This window comes from Pseudochaenichthys georgianus, unplaced genomic scaffold (genome assembly GCF_902827115.2).
Source record: "Pseudochaenichthys georgianus unplaced genomic scaffold, fPseGeo1.2 scaffold_522_arrow_ctg1, whole genome shotgun sequence".
Classification (NCBI taxonomy): domain Eukaryota; kingdom Metazoa; phylum Chordata; class Actinopteri; order Perciformes; family Channichthyidae; genus Pseudochaenichthys; species Pseudochaenichthys georgianus.
Window position 1 is genome coordinate 170079 of NW_027263083.1, and position 15991 is coordinate 186069.

At 47.4% G+C, this 15991-nt stretch overlaps 1 protein-coding gene across 1 annotated transcript; it reads left to right on the top strand.

Moving 5' to 3' along the window:
• On the top strand, nt 1-14915 carry spg11 (SPG11 vesicle trafficking associated, spatacsin; the record flags this gene model as incomplete). Its single annotated transcript, XM_071202531.1, has 15 exons — nt 1-345; nt 1100-1257; nt 3136-3648; nt 4863-5085; nt 6092-6229; nt 7347-7723; nt 7928-8073; nt 8174-8282; nt 9123-9278; nt 10166-10356; nt 10654-10830; nt 11318-11389; nt 14072-14196; nt 14423-14601; nt 14747-14915. Coding segments are annotated over exons 1-15 (2948 nt in total), but the record flags the coding sequence as incomplete, so codon positions are not given.
• Between the last annotated feature and the right edge of the window lie 1076 nt (nt 14916-15991).

Here is a 15991-nt window from a genome sequence, read left to right on the forward strand (position 1 = left end):
CCCAGCTGCTGTTTTGACAGGAGGAACTGCCACATTGTTTCTTCTTGTCCTTAAATCTCAGTTTGAGGCTCCTTCCTTCCTTCCGGACTGTCCCCACAGATGTCTCCCTAACATCGGTGTGGTTCTGAGGATGATGATGATGATGATGGAGGAGAGCGGCTCCACGGAGGTGTGTGTGATCCCGGAGAACCCTCACTGTGTCCGGGTGTCGGAGCTCCGGAGGGCGGAACTGGCTCCCGGAGGGTCGCTGCTCCTCGGCTGTCTGAGGGACCGGGGCCTCCTGGAGGTCCTGGACCCGGCCGACAGAGATTCTCCCCCGGCAGAGGCGAGCGGGAGATACACGGAGTGAGTCCTGGTTCAGAAATACACACCGTGTTGTTATTGTGACGGGAACAAAAAGTTATCTATTTCAGAATAAATCAGAATGCCTTTATTCGTCCCACAGAGTCATTAGAAAAGTTAGAGAACAATGTGATCTTTAATATTTTTGAATAATACTGTTAAGACGTAATGGACGTTTTCACTTCAAGAGTCACCAGAATATGGAACGCTTTCCCTAGATATGTTTCAGTCTATTTGTGCCATTGAATTTGTCAAAATGTGACATTTCAGTGAACACAACCCTCTCACTGTGGACAACTTCCACAGGCAAGCGCTTAAGCTCTGGTCTTAGTATAAACCAATTCTTAACGATACGTCGTCTGGAATAATGATATTTTATACACAAACAAATCACCATTTTGTCACTAAAAAAACCAACATGTATACTGGGGACACTGGGGACACTGGGGACTCTGGGGCAGGGCCGGCCCTGACCAATTTGCCGCCCTAGGCAAGATTTTAGCTGGCGCCCATAATAAGATGTACTTTGTTGATCCAAAATCGGGATTTCTTTTTTTTTATTTCTAACTTTTTGTTTTGTTTTTGTTTTTTGGCGCCCCCTATGGGTTGATGCGCCCTTAGCATTCGCCTATACTGCCTATGCCGAGGGCCGGCCCTGCTCTGGGGACACTGGGGACTCTGGGGACATGACATGTCTCCAGCACTTTGCATCAGGATAACTTGTTATTATGTTCTGAAACACAACTTGTTCTCCTAGTTTCTGCTGGGAGGAGGAGGGGGGGGGCGGGCGGCTGCTGGCTGTCGGCTCTCAGTTTGATCTGAAGCTTCTGGAAGCAGAACGACCCTCAACGATCTCCATCAGATCTGAAGTTCCTGCTGAGCGCCTGCTGAAGACCCTCAGAGAGCAAGACCCCGGTGAGTACTCGCATCTGTGCTTTAAGAGAAGTACTCACATCTGTGCTTTAAGAGAAGTACTCGCATCTGTGCTTTAAGAGAAGTACTCGCATCTGTACTTTAAGAGAAGTACTCACATCTGTGCTTTAAGAGAAGTACTCGCATCTGTGCTTTAAGAGAAGTACTCGCATCTGTACTTTAAGAGAAGTACTCACATCTGTGCTTTAAGAGAAGTACTCACATCTGTACTTTAAGAGAAGTACTCGCATCTGTGCTTTAAGAGAAGTACTCACATCTGTACTTTAAGAGAAGTACTCACATCTGTGCTTTAAGAGAAGTACTCACATCTGTACTTTAAGAGAAGTACTCGCATCTGTACTTTAAGAGAAGTACTCACATCTGTGCTTTAAGAGAAGTACTCACATCTGTGCTTTAAGAGAAGTACTCGCATCTGTACTTCAGGAGAAGTACTCAAATCTGTACTTCAGGAGAAGTACTCAGATCTGTACTTTTAAGAGAAGTACTCACATCTGTACTTTAAGAGAAGTACTCACATCTGTACTTTAAGAAAAGTACTCACATCTGTACTTTAAGAAAAGTACTCAGATCTGTACTTTAAGAGAAGTACTCACATCTGTACTTTAAGAGAAGTACTCACATCTGTACTTTAAGAGAAGTACTCACATCTGTACTTTAAGAGAAGTACTCACATCTGTACTTTAAGAGAAGTACTCAGATCTGTGCTTTAAGAGAAGTACTCACATCTGTACTTTAAGAGAAGTACTCGCATCTGTACTTTAAGAGAAGTACTCAGATCTGTGCTTTAAGAGAAGTACTCACATCTGTACTTTAAGAGAAGTACTCACATCTGTGCTTTAAGAGAAGTACTCACATCTGTACTTTAAGAGAAGTACTCGCATCTGTACTTTAAGAGAAGTACTCGCATCTGTGCTTTAAGAGAAGTACTCACATCTGTGCTTTAAGAGAAGTACTCGCATCTGTACTTCAGGAGAAGTACTCAGATCTGTACTTTAAGAGAAGTACTCACATCTGTACTTTAAGAGAAGTACTCGCATCTGTGCTTTAAGAGAAGTACTCACATCTGTACTTTAAGAAAAGTACTCAGATCTGTACTTTAAGAGAAGTACTCACATCTGTACTTTAAGAGAAGTACTCACATCTGTACTTTAAGAGAAGTACTCACATCTGTACTTTAAGAGAAGTACTCACATCTGTACTTTAAGAGAAGTACTCAGATCTGTACTTTAAAAGAAGTACTCACATCTGTGCTTTAAGAGAAGTACTCACATATGTACTTTAAGAGAAGTACTCACATCTGTACTTTAAGAGAAGTACTCACATATGTACTTTAAGAGAAGTACTCACATCTGTACTTTAAGAGAAGTACTCACATCTGTACTTTAAGAGAAGTACTCACATCTGTACTTTAAGAGAAGTACTCAGATCTGTACTTCAGGAGACTCAGATCTGTACTTTAAGAGAAGTACTCACATCTGTACTTTAAGAGAAGTACTCACATCTGTGCTTTAGAAAAAGTAGAAGTACTCAGATCTTGAGTAAAAGTAGAAGTACTCAGATCTTGTGCTTGAGTAAAAGTAGAAGTACTCAGATCTTGTACTTGAGTAAAAGTAGAAGTACTCAGATCTTGAGTAAAAGTAGAAGTACTCAGATCTTGTGCTTGAGTAAAAGTAGAAGTACTCAGATCTTGAGTAAAAGTAGAAGTACTCAGATCTTGAGTAAAAGTAGAAGTACTCAGATCTTGAGTCAAAGTAGAAGTACTCAGATCTTGTACTCGGTGTAGGAATACTCTGGTACACTGAAAGTGCTGCATGCCTCGTGTCTCTCCGTGATGTCTGAATATGACGGTGTGTGTTCCAGGTGTGTGTGAGCTGCAGTCTCTCCAGGTGTTGTGTTTCTCGGCTGGCCGCGGCTGCCTGCTGCTCAACTCTGATTGGCTGCTGCAGTTGCAGTGGATGCAGACGGACGAGCAGCCGCAGACCATCTCCTGCTGCAGAATACACACACACTCTCCTGACAGACACACAAACTCTCCTGACAGCAACACACACTCTCCTGACAGACACACACACTCTCCTGACAAAGACACACACTCTCCTGACAAAGACACACACTCTCCTGACAGCAACACACACTCTCCTGACAGCAACACACACTCTGCTGACAGACACACACACTCTGCTGACAGCAACACACACTCTCCTGACAAAGACACACACTCTCCTGACAGCAACACACACTCCTCTAAAGGTCACACACACTCTCCTGACGGCCACACACACTCTCCTGAAGGACACACACACTCTCCTGTGCACCGCTGTGTGTGTGTGGTCAGAGAGACTCTGTTCAGCCTCAGCTCCTCCGGACTCATCTGTATCCTTTCAGTCTGAAACTAACGTGGTTAGAATCAAGTTCATATGAGATATGACTGTTCTGTCGACACTTCCGTCCTCTCAGGACATCAAATCATCTTTAAAGTATTAATTAGGTATAACCTGGTTTTTATAAAACTAAACGAATAACGTTGGTAGTTGGGTAACTACCGTATGGACCCGAATATAAGACGGGGTTTCTTCCGTAGAAAAAAAATCTGAAAAAGAGGGTCGTCTTATTCTGGGTCGATACTTTTTGATGTAATTACACAGTCACACCAACAGATGGCGCCACACAAGTCTGAAAGTACAGAGAGAGAGAGAGAGAGGGAGGGAGAGGGAGAGAGAGAATTTTAAATGCCCACATATGTTGACAGTGTCAAACGGAGAGGTGTATCCTGGTACAGGAGGAGGAGTTCTTTATCCTCTGACCCAGCCGCGTGTAGCCTCGGCGTGTTCTTTGACCTCTGACCCCAGCCGCGTGTAGCCTCGGCGTGTTCTTTGACCTCTGACCCCAGCCGCGTGTAGCCTCGGCGTGTTCTTTGACCTCTGACCCCAGCCGCGTGTAGCCTCGGTGTGTTCTTTATCCTCTGACCCCAGCCGCGTGTAGCCTCGGCGTGTTCTTTGACCTCTGACCCCAGCCGCGTGTAGCCTCGGCGTGTTCTTTATCCTCTGAACCCAGCCGCGTGTAGCCTCGGCGTGTTCTTTGACCTCTGACCCCAGCCGCGTGTAGCCTCGGCGTGTTCTTTATCCTCTGAACCCAGCCGCGTGTAGCCTCGGCGTGTTCTTTGACCTCTGACCCCAGCCGCGTGTAGCCTCGGCGTGTTCTTTGACCTCTGACCCCAGCCGCGTGTAGCCTCGGCGTGTTCTTTAACCTTTGACCCCAGCCGCGTGTAGCCTCGGCGTGTTCTTTAACCTTTGACCCCAGCCGCGTGTAGCCTCGGCGTGTTCTTTAACCTTTGACCCCAGCCGCGTGTAGCCTCGGCGTGTTCTTTGACCTCTGACCCCAGCCGCGTGTAGCCTCGGCGTGTTCTTTAACCTTTGACCCCAGCCGCGTGTAGCCTCGGCGTGTTCTTTGACCTCTGACCCCAGCCGCGTGTAGCCTCGGCGTGTTCTTTAACCTTTGACCCCAGCCGCGTGTAGCCTCGGCGTGTTCTTTAACCTTTGACCCCAGCCGCGTGTAGCCTCGGCGTGTTCTTTAACCTTTGACCCCAGCTGTGTGTAGCCTCAGCGATGGCCGCCTGCTGGCCTCCATCGACCTCCCTCTCTACCTGTCAGCTGCTCAACCAGAAGAGGAGCTGCTCTCCTCCTCTTCCTCCTCTGGCGTCTCCTCCTCTTCCTCCTTCTGCCTCCTGCAGCTGTCGGCTGATCTGAGCACAGCTGTAGCCGTCACCGAGACTCACAGCGCCGCCGCCGTGCCCCTGGACCACTACTTCAGGTAACACGGGAGAAAGGGGAAGTATGTGATGAGTTTAAGAGATAGGACTCTCAGGTAACCCCGCCGGGGAGAAAGGGGAAGTATTGGAGGTCTCCTATCACGCACCATGCGCTTTGGGATGTCTTTCTACGTCCAACGCACTTACTGTAAGTCGCTTTGGATAAAAGCGTCAGCTAAATGCAATGTAAGGTGTGTCCCCGTGTGTCCCCGGTGTGTCCCTGGTGTCCCCCCGTGTGTCCTCTCCGGTGTGTCCCCGGTGTGTCCCTGGTGACCCCCGTGTGTCCCCGGTGTGTCCCTGGTGTCCCCCCGTGTGTCCCTGTGTGTCCCCAGTGTGTCCCGATGTCCCTGTGTGTCCCTGGTGTGTGTCCCCGTGTGTGTCCGGTGTGTGTCCTCTCCGGTGTGTCCTCGTGTGTCCCCGTGTGTCCTCTCCGGTGTGTCCCTGGTGTGTCCCTGTGTGTCCCCGGTGTGTCAGGAGACTCTCAAAGTGTCAGAAACAAACCCCTCTCTCTTCTCCTCCGTACCCACGTCTCTAAAAACGGGGAACAACGGAGCTGATCCAGATTTGCTGCGTCATGACGACATTACTAAAATGTGGGCGGGCTTTACCCCCACGGGCCAATCAGAAACGTTGCTGTCAGAAACAATGAGACGTGTTCTGGAAGTGATATGGTCTGTGTTTCCATTAGCATGCTAGCACTCAGAGCTAACCTGTGCTGGAGAGAGTCTGTGAGGAAGCTGCTTCCGGTAACCCCGCAGCGGGAGACACGGGACATATCATGCCCGTCTTCCACCAAACCAGTTCCAGTTCTGGCTCCGCGCTAGATTTGAGTTCCTATGTAACACTTGCACTTCTATTGGATAACGCTCCAACACATTGCACGTGATAGGCTAAGGGGCGACTCATCCCTTATACATATCCCCCATCCCCATCAGTGGATGTGTTTCAGTCTGAATTGACGCTGTGTGGCATCACAACGCCGCGCTGAACCAAACCTCTGTGTTGCAGTCTGTTCCCGGACCACCTGCTGTGTGCCACCCCCCCCTCCCGACCCCCCCTGAGGCCCCTGATGCAGGTGGACCAAGACTCCCTGTGGAGCTCCAGCTGCAGCCTCTCTTCCCTCGGATCCACCTTCAGCACCGACCGGTAAACACACACACACACACACACACACACAAGACCCCGAGATCAGAACAGCACAGGATCTATTTTCAGGCATGATTCGAGACTCAGAATCAGATGTCCTTCAGTGGTCCAACATCAGGGACACGGCGTACCAGCGGCAAAGGGACAGCTGAGGAGACAACATGTAGTAAACGTTAAAGGGGCCTTCTCCTGAAGTGTGTTCAAACGCATCCATTGGACTCCTTTGTTTACTTTCGGAACATAGCGACATCACTACAGAACACTCACGCTCCTATTGGCTAGTTCTCCAACACATTGTAAGTGATAGGCTAAGGGGCGGGATATCTCTAAGCCGTTGACCAATCACACAACAGAGCCGGCCGGCTAACCAATCAGAGCAGACAATAAAACATATCTAAACCGTTGCCTTTTTACATCAAAGTAACTGAAAGTATTTTGGGTTCAGGATTGTTCTCCGGAACATTTTTGAAGATGTCGAACGGGGTTTGGATATTGTTGGGACTTTTTACCAATACGGTCTAGCTGCGGCCGCGGCCAGTACACGGCGGTACACGACACGCCCACCTGACACGACACTACGGTGGCTGAGAGGCACCACCGTTAAAAGCGAATTGACGAGATTTACATCATACAGCCCATGTAGTATAAACATTGATTTTAATTTCTTACAGTAGGAGAGGTTTAGGTTTAGGAGGGAGGAAGGAAGATTAGGATTAGGTAAAAAGGTAGGGAGTGGTTAGGGTTAGGATGGGGGGGAAGAGAACTGCTACCAGGGAACGTTCATACTGGGTAGTTTATTTAGTTTAAAAAACATTATCCAACGAGTTAGAGACCACAAAGGAAGTGTAGTACCGCCGTTTGGCCACAAGACTCCGGCGCACTCCTGGGGGCTTGGTTCAACCTCCACTGTCCGCGGCCGCAGCTAGTGTCGTGTCAGGTGGGCTGTGTACTGTCCGCGGCCGCAGCTGGACCCTTCTCCTTTTTACACTTCATTTCTGGACATCTTGTAGACTTAATTATTCAAGAAGAATAATATGTGTATATTTAACAAACATAATGTTCAATTTGATATTTCAGGATAGCACACATGGGTGATTGATTTCTGTCTCCCTTTCAGCTCCTGGGAAGCTCGTCTGTCTTCCATGTACAGCAGGGCCCAGCCTCCTCCCTCCTCTTCCTCCTCCTCTTCCTCCTCCTCTTCCTCCCCCTGGTCCTCCTCCCTCCCCCACCTGTACTCCCAGTCCTCCTCCTCCCACAGCAGGGTGCCTCTCGGCGGGGCGACCGTCTCCTTCTCCGTCCCAGAATCCTCGGCTCCGTCGCTGCTCACCGTCACCGAGTTCTCCGCCCAGCTGACCTTCGTCTCCCCCGGCAACACGGAGACCACAGTTGCATTGTGGGAAATGGAGTCCGGGAACGTGACGCAACACCGAGCGGAGGGCGAGGCGGCTCCGGTGCAGCGATGTGGAGAGAGGCAGCACCGCCTGCTGCTGAAGGGTGAGTCGGCAACTCCAGTATATACGGCGCAGTAACTCTGAACATGACTCAGCAACATTTTACAGCGCCTTTCAAGGGACTTAAGGCCACTTTACATGGTGAATGAACAAACAAACAAACAAACAAACAAAAGGGCAAATAATAAAGTCAACAAAAATAACTATATATAAAAACACGACTCAGCATCCTCTCTTCTCCCCCCAGACTCTGGTGTGTTTCAGGTCTTGTTCTCGGTGTCTCAGGAGGACTTGCTCAGCAGGCTGATGTTGTTCGGCAGCGCAGCCACGGTGGACGCAGTTTGTCACCTGAACAGCTGGGGGCGCTGTTCCATCCCCATCCACTCCCTGCAGGTGGGGAGACGCAACACACACAAGAGAGGAAACTCTCTTAATGTTATCAACTATAAGATGCAGTTTGTTTGAAAGCTGTGTTGTTGTTGTTGTTCTGCAGGCGGGCCTGAAGAACCGTCAGCTGGACACGGTGGATTTCTACCTGAAGAGCAAAGAGAACATCCTGAACCCCGAGAACGATCAACCCCCCCCACAGAGCCTCACACAGGGTACGCACACACATATCTCACACACTCATAAAGGAACAGCACGGTCACATGACTTCACGTCACCACCGCTAAGCTAAAGGAGGCTAATGTTGGGCTATAAAGGAACTACAGCACGGTCACATGACTTCACGTCACCACCGCTAAGCTAAAGGAGGCTAATGTTGGGCTATAAAGGAACTACAGCACGGTCACATGACTTCACGTCACCACCGCTAAGCTAAAGGACGCTAATGTTGGGCTATAAAGGAACTACAGCTCGGTCACATGACTTCACGTCACCACCGCTAAGCTAAAGGACGCTAATGTTGGGCTATAAAGGAACTACAGCACGGTCACATGACTTCACGTCACCACCACTAAGCTAAAGGACGCTAATGTTGGGCTATAAAGGAACTACAGCACGGTCACATGACTTCACGTCACCACCGCTAAGCTAAAGGAGGCTAATGTTGGGCTATAAAGGAACTACAGCACGGTCACATGACTTCACGTCACCACCGCTAAGCTAAAGGAGGCTAATGTTGCTATAAAGGAACTCCAGCACGGTCACATGACTTCACGTCACCACCGCTAAGCTAAAGGCGGCTAATGTTGCTATAAAGGAACTCCAGCACGGTCACATGACTTCACGTCACCACCGCTAAGCTAAAGGCGGCTAATGTTGGGCGTTGGTGACGTTTAGTCGTCTCATTTAGACTCTTGTTAGCAACCTCTGTTTTTAAGTCTACCAGTGGGGTATTTACTAACGTATTTTATGTCGTAGAACAAAACGTTAAAATCTCTTCAGCTGGGGACATAAATAGGTAAAGCGCTGACAATTTTTTTGCCGTGTGTGTGCAGGTTTCCAGGAGCTGTGCTCGGCGTTGGATCTGCTCTGCTCGGCGGTCAGAGAGTCGAACATCGAGGCTCAGAGTCGCCAGTTTTCCGAGCAGCTGCTGAACATCACACTGAGCTTCATCAACAGACAGATCCGCTCAGTGCTGACCAACACACAGCGTGAGACACACACACACACGCACACACACACACACACGGAATCCCTTTATACTTATGGAAAGATTTGAAGTAGTTAGGCTAGTGTTGCGTTTCTATAATTTTGAGGCTGAAAAGAATCCAGGAAGCTTCTCGTCAAGTTAACAACGTTTATCAATAAGATGATACGATAAGTCTGCAAAAGCACTCACCCGAGGTCTTCTCCCATTCCTCTGATCCAGCGCCCACAATGTACCTTACTTTTCGGACTATAAAGCGCACCTGCATATAAGCCGCAGCAGCTAAATTGTCCGTCTGTCTTGCTCTCGTTCTGTCTCTCGGTTCCACTTTTACTTTGACGCGCTACCTGTCTCGCTCTTTTCCGGCCTCCAGCTTCTCCTGCTGGAGCCCGCCGCTTAAAGGTGGTGGGCGCGGACCGGTCCTAGAGCCCGTAGTGTTAAAGGTGGTTAATTTTACCTGTAAAATCCATAGGTTTAGGAGGTTCCCTAGTGGCCGTTAGCTGTACACAAAAAATGGGGGGAAAAGTCGCGGCCTATAGTCCGAAAAGTACGGTACTTATCTGGCCCTCAGATTCCCAGCAAGAAGCCTCGATCTCTTGTTTACATCACATTTGAACATGTCTGTACGAGTCTAAAGTCTTCTCCCATTGGTTGCCGGGACGGGGCCAGGTTCTATTGGCCCCTTTGGCCACGCCTCTTAGCGCTTGCTGCTCCATTCAGATCTTCTGTCGCCCTCTAGTGGCGTAACCAAATAACATTCTTTCATAACATTACATGGCCAGACAAACGACCCAATAGAACGTGTGGTAGCAGGTGATGTATCGATTATTCTCCCGTTAGAAGCAAAGCGAAATGGACAGGAACTGAAGAGCTGCTGTTCTGTGTCTGCAGACGAGGATCTGAGCCTGCAGGTGGAGGTTCTGGATCGCTACGTCACGGAGCTCAGGAGCTACATGAAGAGGTTCCCCTGGCCTGTAGGGGGCGACACCTGCAGCACACACTCTGCTGAGGCGGCCCCCCTGCAGGAGGAAGAGGATGAGAGGGAGGAAGAGGAGGACGAGTGGGAGAAACTGCAGACGGAGGTGACTGCTCCTCGTCAAACACGGACGCTTTGTTTTCATGTTTTTATTGAGCGAGAAAATTGTGATATGTGAGCAACGGAGCATTCTGAGATGTGCGTGTGTGTGTGTGTGTGTGTGTGTGTGTGTGTGTGTGTGTGTGTGTGTGTGTGTGTGTGTGTGTGTGTGTGTGTGTGTGTGTGTGTGTGTGTGTGTGTGTGTGTGTGTGTGTGTGTGTGTGTGTGTGTGTGTGTGTGTGTGTGTGTGTGTGTGTGTGTGTGTGTGTGTGTGTGTGTGTGTGTGTGTGTGTGTGTGTTGCAGGAAGTGGTGCGGCACTCCATCCTGACCAATCAGATACCTCGGGCTCAGGCGGTGCTGAGGGGGCGGGGCCTGAAGGAGCAGTGTCTGTCTGCTCTGAGGAGGCGGGGCCTACAGGAGGTGTTCACCTGTCTGCAGCACAGAGACCTGCACACTGCCAACACGCTGCTCACTAACATGGTGAGGACTCCGTCAGCCTATCAGATCCCTGCGTTCAGGCTACATGCTTGAAGCAGGCGTGATCAATGCTAACGTAGACATCAGTGTTTCCTTAAACTGTTTCATACCAAGGACCAAAAGAGCTCAGAAGAATATAATACGTTTATTATACGGCTACATGCTGCTTTACAGAAGCATGTTGCTCATAAACTACATGTCCCACAATGCATCTCATTTTGTGACATGCTCACTGAAGAGACTAGCAATCATTCGCCCCAGACTTCTGCTTTCAGACGTAGTTAATTATGAAGGTATTACCCTATCCGAGGCATTAATGTTATATAATACATTATTTTATATATTTATATATGTATTTTTATATTGTCTTAAAGTTACAACCGGCCCTTTGAGTTCAGCCTTAATGCCGATGTGGCGCGCGATGACATTGAGTTTGACACCATGATCTACAGTGAAAGTGAAATCTGAAACTGTCTGATGGTGCGTTCAGGGCTTCAACGTAAAGCAGCAACTCCGCAGTATCTGCCTCTTCACCGACGACTACGACTTGCGGGACTTCGTGGTGAGTTCAAAGACACTTCCTTTATTCAAACCAAATGTCTTATTATGCTCAGTTGATAGATGTTAACGAGAGTTTGAGGCTATTGGCTTTTTAGGATTGGTTCATTACAATGTTTGAGGCCTGTGATTGGCTGACAGTTAATTTAAAGAGGTAAGACCTGTGATTGGTTAACAAGATTTTGAGGCCCCTGGTTGGTTGACAGATGTTAACGAGGGTTAATGTCAATGTTTGCGGCCTTTGATTGACGTTTTTAACAAGTTTTTTTTTTACGGCCTGTGATTGGTTGACAGTTAATAACAATGTTTGAGGCCCTCGATTTATCAAATATGTTAACGAGAGTTCGAAGCCTGTGATTGGTTGACAGACCTTAATGAGGATTGAAGGCCTGTGATTGGTTTACAGATGTTAATTAATGAAGCTTTGATGCCTGTGATTGGTTAACCTGTTAAGCCCGAGAGGACCCTAATCCGGGGCCTGCGGGGTGTTTTTTCACGAAACTGTGTCTCAGGGCTTCTTAATATTTAAAAACCTATGAATGTGTCACACCCACTTAACGGTTAGAGACTCAGCTATCTGACAATATTAACTGTTTTTAGCAAAACGAAACACAAGGGGAATAACAAAGCCTCTGAATTAGCCCCGAGCTAAAACATGCTAACACACTTAGCACAGAACTCAAGGTAAAATACGCTTATTACTTATCGGATCTGCACAAACAACAAACAATCGACAATATCGATTAGCAAGCTGAGATTCCACAGATTCTATAAGTATAAGTCTCATCACTGTCGGATCACAACTCGCGACGTGGGAAACAAAACCAGACATCACCACACCTAGCATTACGGAGGCAACGCGGGTCATTGTCTCACCTTCGCTGCTATTCTCATCAAAAGTCGTGTTCAATGGCATCGAAACGATAAACACGCTGCTGCAGGTTAATCCAAATGATTACTGATAATCCATCTTCATATTTATGTCAAAAACTGTTCGTATCAAGCTGCTATGAGAGCTACGAGAGTGCATGACAGCCTCCGGGTTTGGGCATTCTGGCTGCCTGGCTCATTCACCAATGGGTTATGCTTAGATTTTTAGGAACTTCCCCTCGATCCTATTGGCTCTCACGGTGAGATGTCAATCATCAAAATCGCCCGAGGGGTTCCAGAGGTTTGGACAATCCACCCAAACGACCCCAGAAGTGGGTTTTTGTTCTAAATCTCTCTAAAAAGGTCAAACTTCACTTGTTTTGCATCAATCTCGATACAGGGACACGATCATATACATTATTTTACTGTTTTCAATCTGAATTTACTTTAAAATAAAAACATCTATATTGATTCTGACTTTTCGACATCCAGCTCACAGGTTTATCATTGCTTTGAGGACAAGGATTATTCATTTACCCCTTTTTAGAAGTGGAGCCTGAGACCTGAGAAACAGGCTCAGGGCTGAACAGGTTAACAGTCAAAACGATGTTTGAGGCCTCTGATTGGTTGTAAGATGTTAACAAATGAAGCTTTGAAGCTAGTGATTGGCTGACAGTCAAAACGATGTTCGAGGCCTCTGATTGGTTGTAAGATGTTAACAAATGAAGCTTTGAAGCTAGTGATTGGCTGACAGTCAAAACGATGTTTGAGGCCTCTGATTGGTTGTAAGATGTTAACAAATGAAGCTTTGAAGCTAGTGATTGGCTGACAGTCAAAACGATGTTCGAGGCCTCTGATTGGTTGTAAGATGTTAACAAATGAAGCTTTGAAGCTAGTGATTGGCTGACAGTCAAAACGATGTTCGAGGCCTCTGATTGGTTGTAAGATGTTAACAAATGAAGCTTTGAAGCTAGTGATTGGCTGACAGTCAAAACGATGTTCGAGGCCTCTGATTGGTTGTAAGATGTTAACAAATGAAGCTTTGAAGCTAGTGATTGGCTGACAGTCAAAACGATGTTCGAGGCCTCTGATTGGTTGTAAGATGTTAACAAATGAAGCTTTGAAGCTAGTGATTGGCTGACAGTCAAAACGATGTTCGAGGCCTCTGATTGGTTGTAAGATGTTAACAAATGAAGCTTTGAAGCTAGTGATTGGCTGACAGTCAAAACGATGTTCGAGGCCTCTGATTGGTTGTAAGATGTTAACAAATAATGCTTTGAAGCTAGTGATTGGCTGACAGTCAAAACGATGTTTGAGGCCTCTGATTGGTTGTAAGATGTTAACAAATGAAGCTTTGAAGCTAGTGATTGGCTGACAGTCAAAACGATGTTCGAGGCCTCTGATTGGTTGTAAGATGTTAACAAATGAAGCTTTGAAGCTAGTGATTGGCTGACAGTCAAAACGATGTTTGAGGCCTCTGATTGGTTGTAAGATGTTAACAAATGAAGCTTTGAAGCTAGTGATTGGCTGACAGTCAAAACGATGTTGGAGGCCTCTGATTGGTTGTAAGATGTTAACAAATAATGCTTTGAAGCTAGTGATTGGCTGACAGTCAAAACGATGTTCGAGGCCTCTGATTGGTTGTAAGATGTTAACAAATGAAGCTTTGAAGCTAGTGATTGGCTGACAGCTAATAACAATGTTTGAGGACTTTGATTGTTGTGATCAAGGCTCAGGTCTTTCCAGAAGAAGAAGCTTTGAGGCCTGTGATTGGTTGACAGATGTTAACCAGAGCTCCTGATTGGTTCCTGTGCAGGTGGAGCAGCTGTCAGGGCAGAGGCTCCTCCCCGAGGAGGAGGTGCAGAGCGTGGAGTTCATGAAGCAGATGGAGCGGCTGGGCTCCCTGCCTGCTGCCCGCTCTGCAGAAACCCCTTCACACAGGTGCGCATGCTGCACACGGTGCCTTTACTTACGTTACACAACATAGTGTAACACACGTGTAAACAAACAAAGATGTGTAAACAAACAAACATAAATATGACTCATTTGAGTGTTTTTCCAAATCAAAGCCCAGCAGTTACTGTTTCCTTCCAAGACGCGCTACCCCTAACCCTTTGCATGTAAGCATAGCGAGGTAACATCTGTCTCCCCTCCCCCCCCCTCTCAGGGGGGTGCAGATGGTGCTCAGGCAGGGGGGTGTTGGGGGGGAGGTGCTGCAGGAGCTGCTGTCACAGAGGCGGGAGGGAGAGGGGGCGGGGCTCTGGACGACCCTCAGGCTGGACTGGGTCAGGAACTGGGACCGGAGCTGCAGGACGGCCGTGCTGCTGTCCAGACGGCCTCCCTCAGGTACAGGCCACCGGGTGAACGGTAACGCGTTCATCAGAGGATAGAACAGCTGATGTGCTTCCACAGATCAGTTTAATTATATATTACATTTATGTATTTGATAAAATGACAGATTGTTGAACGGATTTCTTGTTTTCCGCATCAGAGGTGACTTCCTGTGACCCGGCGCTGCTGTGGCGTTACCTGACGTCGCTCCACGACCAGCGCCGCATCATCGACTGGATCCAGAACGAGGAAGTGAACCCAGACCTGGTGAACAATAACACCGCCTGTAGCTGCTTCCTGCGCGAGAAGATCCTCGACCTACTGGCCAGGTACTCTTTAAAGTAGAGACGCTACATACTGATGTACACCTGAACATCAGCAGGAGAGGACTCTTTAAAGTAGAGACACTACATACTGATATACACCTGAACATCAGCAGGAGAGGACTCTTTAAAGTAGAGACACTACATACTGATATACACCTGAACATCAGCAGGAGAGGACTCTTTAAAGTAGAGACACTACATCCTGATATACACCTGAACATCAGCAGGAGAGGACTCTTTAAAGTAGAGACACTACATCCTGATATACACCTGAACATCAGCAGGAGAGGACTCTTTAAAGTAGAGACACTACATACTGATATACACCTGAACATCAGCAGGAGAGGACTCTTTAAAGTAGAGACACTACATACTGATATACACCTGAACATCAGTATGTAGTGTTTCTACATACTGATATACACCTGAACATCAGCAGGAGAGGACTCTTTAAAGTAGAGACGCTACATACTGATATACACCTGAACATCAGCAGGAGAGGACTCTTTAAAGTAGAGACACTACATCCTGATATACACCTGAACATCAGCAGGAGAGGACTCTTTAAAGTAGAGACACTACATACTGATATACACCTGAACATCAGCAGGAGAGGACTCTTTAAAGTAGAGACACTACATACTGATATACACCTGAACATCAGCAGGAGAGGACTCTTTAAAGTAGAGACACTACATACTGATATACACCTGAACATCAGCAGGAGAGGACTCTTTAAAGTAGAGACACTACATACTGATATACACCTGAACATCAGCAGGAGAGGACTCTTTAAAGTAGAGACACTACATACTGATATACACCTGAACATCAGCAGGAGAGGACTCTTTAAAGTAGAGACACTACATACTGATATACACCTGAACATCAGCAGGAGAGGACTCTTTAAAGTAGAGACACTACATACTGATATACACCTGAACATCAGCAGGAGAGGACTCTTTAAAGTAGAGACGCTACATACTGATATACACCTGAACATCAGCAGGAGAGGACTCTTTAAAGTAGAGACACTACATACTGATATACACCTGAGCATCAGCAGGAGAGGACTCTTA